General features: G+C 46.2%; 1 protein-coding gene across 1 annotated transcript in view; it reads left to right on the forward strand.

Annotated features, from left to right (window-relative positions):
• The first annotated feature begins 1385 nt into the window (after window positions 1–1385).
• The window catches only part of SF3A3 (splicing factor 3a subunit 3), a 32634-nt gene continuing 27574 nt past the window's right edge, over window positions 1386–6445 (forward strand). Inside the window, exons 1-4 of the mRNA XM_017509730.2 lie at window positions 1386–1881; window positions 2167–2214; window positions 3845–3897; window positions 4000–4105. Coding sequence (XP_017365219.1) covers window positions 1786–1881; window positions 2167–2214; window positions 3845–3897; window positions 4000–4105 — 303 coding nt within the window. The 5' untranslated portion in view covers window positions 1386–1785. The remainder of the gene's footprint in view (window positions 1882–2166; window positions 2215–3844; window positions 3898–3999; window positions 4106–6445) is intronic.

Consider the following 6445-nt stretch of genomic DNA (forward strand, 5'->3'; position numbering starts at 1 on the left):
TATTTCTCATAGTGAGTCTAAGACATAGGCTTTATGTTTTTGTATTACTAGATGGTAAAACTAACCCAGAGAAGTTAAGCAATATATGTTTTCATGGTTCATCATTGTAGTATTCCTTTATTGCTGAATAATGCTCCATTGTATTGTATAGATACACAACACTGTATCCATTCAACAGTTAATGGACTCGGGTTGCATCCAGTTTTTGTCTGTCACGAATAATGCTGCCGTGAACATATAAATACATGGACGTGTTCGCATTTCTCTACCTACAAGTGGAGATAAATAGACATAGTCTTTTTTTTAAGACCATATAGCATTTCACATAAGGTCTTCCACTGCTTGGATGCACAGACTTTATTTTATTTTATTTTATTTATTTCATATTTTGACAGAGTCTCGCTCTGTCGTCCAGCTGAGAGTACAATGGCGCGATCTCGGCTCACTGCAACCTCCACCTCCCAGGTTCAAGCGATTCTCCTGCTTCAGCCTCCTGAGTAGCTGGGACTACAATCACGCATCAGGCCTGGCTAATTTTTTGTATTTTTAGTAGAGATGCGGTTTCACTGTGTTAGCCAGGCTGGTCTTGGTTTCCTGACCTCACTAGATGCACAGTATTTTATTTAACATATCCCCTACTGATAGGTCGTTTCTACACATGAATTTCTTTTTCTTTTCTTTCTTTCTTTTTTTTTTGTTTTGAAACTGAGTCTTGCTGTGTCACACAGGCTGGAGTGCAGTGGCGCAATCTCAGCTCACTGAAGCCTCTGCTTCCTGGGTTCAAGCTATTCTCCTGCTTCAGCCTACCAAGTAGGTGGGACTACAGGCACCTGCCACCATGCCCGGTTATTATTATTATTTTTCTTTCTTTAGTAGAGACGGTGTTTCACCATGTTGTCCAGACCTCAAGTGAGCCGCCGGCCTTGGCCTCCCAAAGTGCTGAGATTACAGGCGTGAACCACCGCGCCCGGCCTCACTTGTGAATTTCTTTTAAAACACCACCAGCGGTGGCTCACGCCTGTAACCCCAGCACTTTGGGAGGCCAAGGCGGTTGGATCACAAGGTCAGAAGATCGAGACCATCCTGCCCAACAGGGTGAAACCCTGTCTCTACTAAAATACAAAAAAAATTAGCTGGGTGTGGTGGCACACGCCTGTAGTCCCAGCTACTCGGGAGACTGAGGCAGGAGAATTGCTTGAACTCGGGAGGCAGAGGTTGCAGTGAGCCGAGATCGCGCCACTGCACTCCAGCTCTGGCAACAGAGCAAGACTCTGTCTAAAAAAAAAAAAAACAACCCACCAGCAAAACCCCACTATTCCCATTTTACTGAAAAAGACACTGAGGTCCAGAGAAGGAGCAAACGTTCTGATAATTCACGCTGAAAACGGCGCCCTCAAATTCCGGTTTCCCAGCTCCCATCCGCACTCCAACTGCTCGCGCAGTCCACACAGGGTAGCTGTCCGCCCAGCCGGCACCCGCAAGCCCCGGGAAGCCCGCCGCTGAACCTCAGGTGCTTGGAGTTTCCCATGCCCCCTGCAGGCATCTGCAAACCTCTTGGCGTCCGTCTACCACACCTCCGACCAGCAGATGGCACTGTTGCCATCTCGATAGCATAGACTGGTCCTCCTTGTGGTGCTCATGTTTTCCTAAGTCCCCGCGCACTTCCGGCACTGGCGGAACTTTGGTGCAGCCGGATGCGCAACGTGGGGACTCAGGCGCGCAAGGCGGCAGGGGTTGTTTCCGCCGTGTAGGTGGTCTGTATTGAGAGGCCGAGGTGAAGGGAAGATGGAGACGATACTGGAGCAACAGCGGCGCTATCATGAGGAGAAGGAACGGCTCATGGACGTCATGGCCAAAGAGATGCTCACTAAGAAGTCCACGGTAAGTGGGGTCTGGTCAGGGACTGCGTGTGAGGCTGGGCCTCTATCCCGTGTTGGACTTCTGAGAGCTTGCTTTGGGCCTCAGTCTCCCCGCGCTCCGCCCCCTGTCTCCTCCGGGGCTCCGTCTCCGAGCTCCGGTCTTGGTAACCTCCTCCCCGGGGTCCAGCGCCCGAGAGGCCTTTCCGCCTCAGCTGCTGAAACCTGAGCCGGTAAGCTCCGCCCTCGGCGGCCTTTTCTACTCCGGAACGTAAACTAACGGCGTTTGTGTCACCGTTTGTTTTTTCAGCTCCGGGACCAGATCAATTCTGATCACCGCACTCGGGCCATGCAAGATGTGAGTGCCCTGCTGTCTGCCTGTCTGTGGGTCGGCGAGGGCGGGAAAAGAGGGGAAGTGAAGTTCGCGTCTCAGAATGAGCCCTGGCCAAAGGTAACCGGATTGGCCAGTCGCGTGCTCTCTGCCTGGACAGAAGTCCACCGGCTGCCGAAAGTGAGGGTGCTTCCTCACTTCTCTGAATGGGGAACTCTTACGCATTCTTCATTACTCGGGAAGGTGCCCATTCTTTTCTTTTCTTTTCTTTTCTTTTCTTTTCTTTTTTTTTGAGACGGAGTTTTGCTCTTGTTGCCCATACTGGAGTGCGGTGGCGCGATCTGGGCTCACTGCAACCTTCGCTTCCCGGGTTCAAGCGATTCTCCTGCCTCAGCCTCCCGAATAGGGGGATTACAGGTGCCTGCCGCCACACCTGGCTAATTTTTTGTATTTTAGTAGGATGGGGTTTCACCATGTTGATCAGGCTGGTGTCGAACTGCTGACCTCGTGATCCACCCGCCCCAGCCTCCCAAAGTGCTGGGATTACAGGCATGAGCCACCGCGCCTGGCCTCCAAGTGCACATTCTTACAGCATTCCGTATCCCTTGGATGTGCAAACAACAGTTATGAGGAATCTGTGACTGAAGTGCACAGCTACAGTCCTTCTCTTAAAAAAATACCGTATATTAGTGTTTTTCTCTCAGGATACTGTTTTAAAGTTTTTTGGACTACTAAACTGCATTTGCCTTGTAATAGCTCAATTTATTACTTCAAAAAAAGATGTTATATAAATTTTAAAAACTGGGTGATGAGTAAATGAAGGTTATGCTACCTTCCTTACTCTTGCGTATGTTTGAAACCTGTTTAAAAAGGAATAGAAGACCTACTTGGATCTTCTGATTTGCAGGAGAGAATCAGATTACAAGCCCTCAGCCCCAAAATACTCTGCAAACTAAGGATTTTTTTTTCCCTTGGGTGATTATTTGATGTCAAAATCTGACTTGATCTCACTTGGTAGTAAAACCTGGCCTGAACTTGTGATAGGCTTTTTATAGTCTTTAATTTATCCCACTTAGTAAATAAGGTATAATGTTTACTGCAGAACTGTGTGCTCCAGATTCCACTAGGGGTGTTACATAATATATGATACCTTTTCTGAACTTAAAAAATTCCAAATTCTGAAACAAACCTGGTCCCAAAAGCTTTGGAGGCATGACTACATACCTGTACCATCCTGAATTAATATACTTTGACTCCAAAGGAAGACTATACAATGTTTATTTAGCCTGCCTACTCCTTAGTCAAGCTTTTTGAAATGGTGAATGTCATCTTTATCTTTGAGGATTTTAGGTGGGAACTTGTGTTTAGCCAATGAGGATGAGTCTGTTACAGGCAAAGTTAGGCATTGGTGGTATGTAAAGATAGGAGCTACCCATTAAATGATATCGTGTAGGTAATCTTCCAGTCAGCCTGTTTAAAAAACTAACCTGGAATCAGGGCTGTGTGTTAAAAGGTACTAGGAAGCACAGGAACTGTTAAGACTATATCCATGTCCCTTGAGGTTGCCCTGGGCTTTAACTGGAGAGGCCTTGTTGTTTGCTTAGCTCTACAGTTGTGCAAATTGTGTCATTCTGATGGTTTTGTATTTGCCTTTCAGAGGTATATGGAGGTCAGTGGGAACCTGAGGGATTTGTATGATGATAAGGATGGGTAAGTGACAGTCACAGCTAATCCAAGAGTTAGTGTTTCTGAGGAGCCCTAGTTAGAGAACTGACTTTGTGTTCTATCTTTGAATTTTTCCTGAAATTGCAGATTACGAAAGGAGGAGCTCAATGCCATTTCAGGACCCAATGAGTTTGCTGAATTCTATAATAGACTCAAGCAAATAAAGGAATTCCACCGGAAGCACCCAAATGAGGTATGTCTGCAGAAAAGTCTTTTCTCCAGGCCTATCCTTAAAGAATACTAAAGGAAAGGAGTAAAGGAAACTGGACGTGTGCTATTCAAATGAACTTCAAGAAAGAACTTGCCATTTAGCTGCAAGGACCATAGTTAGCTAACATTCTACAACTACAGTGTTTTCAGCGTCCCCCCTCATCTTTTAAGCCAAGGCCACATTTCGTGGGCGGCCCCCAACCAGTGACTGAGCACAGTTTGGGTACTAGGGCCCAGCAATTTGGTCCACTGTGAGACTACTCTGATTTTTTAGTCTTTGCTCCTCAGCTCCCTGTTTAGTTGGTCAAGATTTTGTCCAATCTGCATGTGGTTTAGGCTATCCTGGCCTAATCCTGCTTTCTCTTCCTTTTTACCTTCACAGAAATTACTCTCCCCAATAAATTGTGCTCCTAACTCTGTCTTGAAGTCTTCTGCCTAGAGGATCCAGTTAACACAAAGATAATTTTACTCATTTCCAAAGTTCATTTCACATTAAAGATTCAGCTCAGAGGCCAACTCTTTCATGAAATATTTTTCCTAGTCTGCCTTCTGCCGACAATCAGTCTTTCTTTATGATCCTATTGGTTTTTTGTTTTGTTTTGAGACGGAGTCTCACCCTATCATCCAAGCTGGAGTGTAGTGGTGTACCACTCTGTCTTCGGGTTTAAGTGATTCTTCTACCTCAGCCCCCCAAGTAGCTGGGATTACAAGTCAGGCAGATGCCGTCACACCCAGCTTTTTTTTTTTTTGGAGACGAAGTCATGTTCTTGTCGCCCAGGCTGGAGTGCAATGTCTCAATCTCAGCTCACTGCAACCTCCACCTCCCAGGTTCAAGTGATTTCTCCTGCCTCAGCCTCCTGAGTAGCTGGTATTACAGGCGCCTGCCGCCACACCTGGCTAATTTCTTTGTGTTTTTAGTAGAGGCGGGGTTTTACCACATTGGCCAGGCTGGTCTTGAACTCCTGACCTCAAATGATCTGCCTGACTTGGCCTCCCAAAGTGTTGGGATTACAGATCTGCGTCCCTATACTCGACTCCTATTGTATTTTATGACAATAAATGTCTGCCCTGCCATACTGTAATATAAAGAGCAGAGTTTATGTCTCAATTATCTAGAACCCACAAAGCACTTTACACAGCTGACCAAAGGGGTTGATGGGGCAAGATATGGCTGCAGGGAGGATAGAGAAGGATGAGTCAAAAGAGTATTCTGTGGTTTAGGAAGAAAATTCTTGAATGAAAAAAGAAAAAGAAAGATTATTCTGAGTTTTTGTGATTATAACTAGAAGGTTGTTTGTTCTCTTGATAGAAATAAAAGGCTAGCCATGGTGGCTCATACCTGTAATCCCAGCACTTTGGGAAGCTGAGGCAGGTGGATCACCTGAGATCAGGAGTTCAAGACTAGCCATGGCCAACATGGTGCAACCCCATTTCTACTAAAAATGCAAAACTTAGCTGGGCATGGTGGTAGGTGCCTGTAATCCCAGCTACTCGGGGGGCTGAGGCAGGAGAATCACTTGAACCCAGGAGGTGGAGGTTGCAGTGAGCCAAGATCACGCCATTGTACTCCAGCCTGCACAACAAGAGTGAAACTCTGTCTCAAAAAAACAAGAAAGAAAAGGAATAAGGAGGTAACCCATTTGCCGTGGGAAATAAGTTTTTATATATGTAAATGTTTAAATAGAGGTATATCTAGGAATAGAAATGTCCCATGAGCAGTTAACTCCACACAAGAAGTAAAGGCTTATGATTTAGAATTGGGAATCATCACATGGACTTGCTGGTCGATAAATCCTTGAGTTCTGGGGCAAGAGAATGTGAAGGGAGTCTGTCAGAGCCTCTCCATATGCCTTGGAGCTCACTTATAATAAGGTAGGTCATAGAAAAAGGGCCTGGGAAGACTTTCATCACCACTCCAGGTGTTGTTGTCTTACTGAAGTTAAGCAAAAGAGAGGTTCAGAAAGGCAGTCATGGTATCAACTGTTACTGATTGATAACTGCCAGGATTGCTGTTTCATTAAAGTAGTAGGAATGGAAATCTGGTCACAAGGTAAAGATGGGTAATGGGGAAGTAGAAGTATGGAGTGTGGAACGTGCTTTGGAAAGGCTGGTAGGGGCCGGGAGCCATGCCTCATACCTGTAATCCCAGCACTTTGGGAGGCCGAGGCGGGCGGATCACCTGAGGTCAGGAGTTCAAGACCAGCCTGGCTAACTTGGTGAAACCCCATCTCTACTAAAAACACAAATTAGCCCAGCTACTTGGGAGGTTGAGGCATGAGAATTGCTTGAACCAGGGAGGTAGAGGTTGCAGTAAGCTCAGATC

The sequence above is a fragment of the Cebus imitator genome, unplaced genomic scaffold (assembly GCF_001604975.1).
Source record: "Cebus imitator isolate Cc_AM_T3 unplaced genomic scaffold, Cebus_imitator-1.0 Scaffold420, whole genome shotgun sequence".
Classification (NCBI taxonomy): Eukaryota; Metazoa; Chordata; class Mammalia; order Primates; family Cebidae; genus Cebus; species Cebus imitator.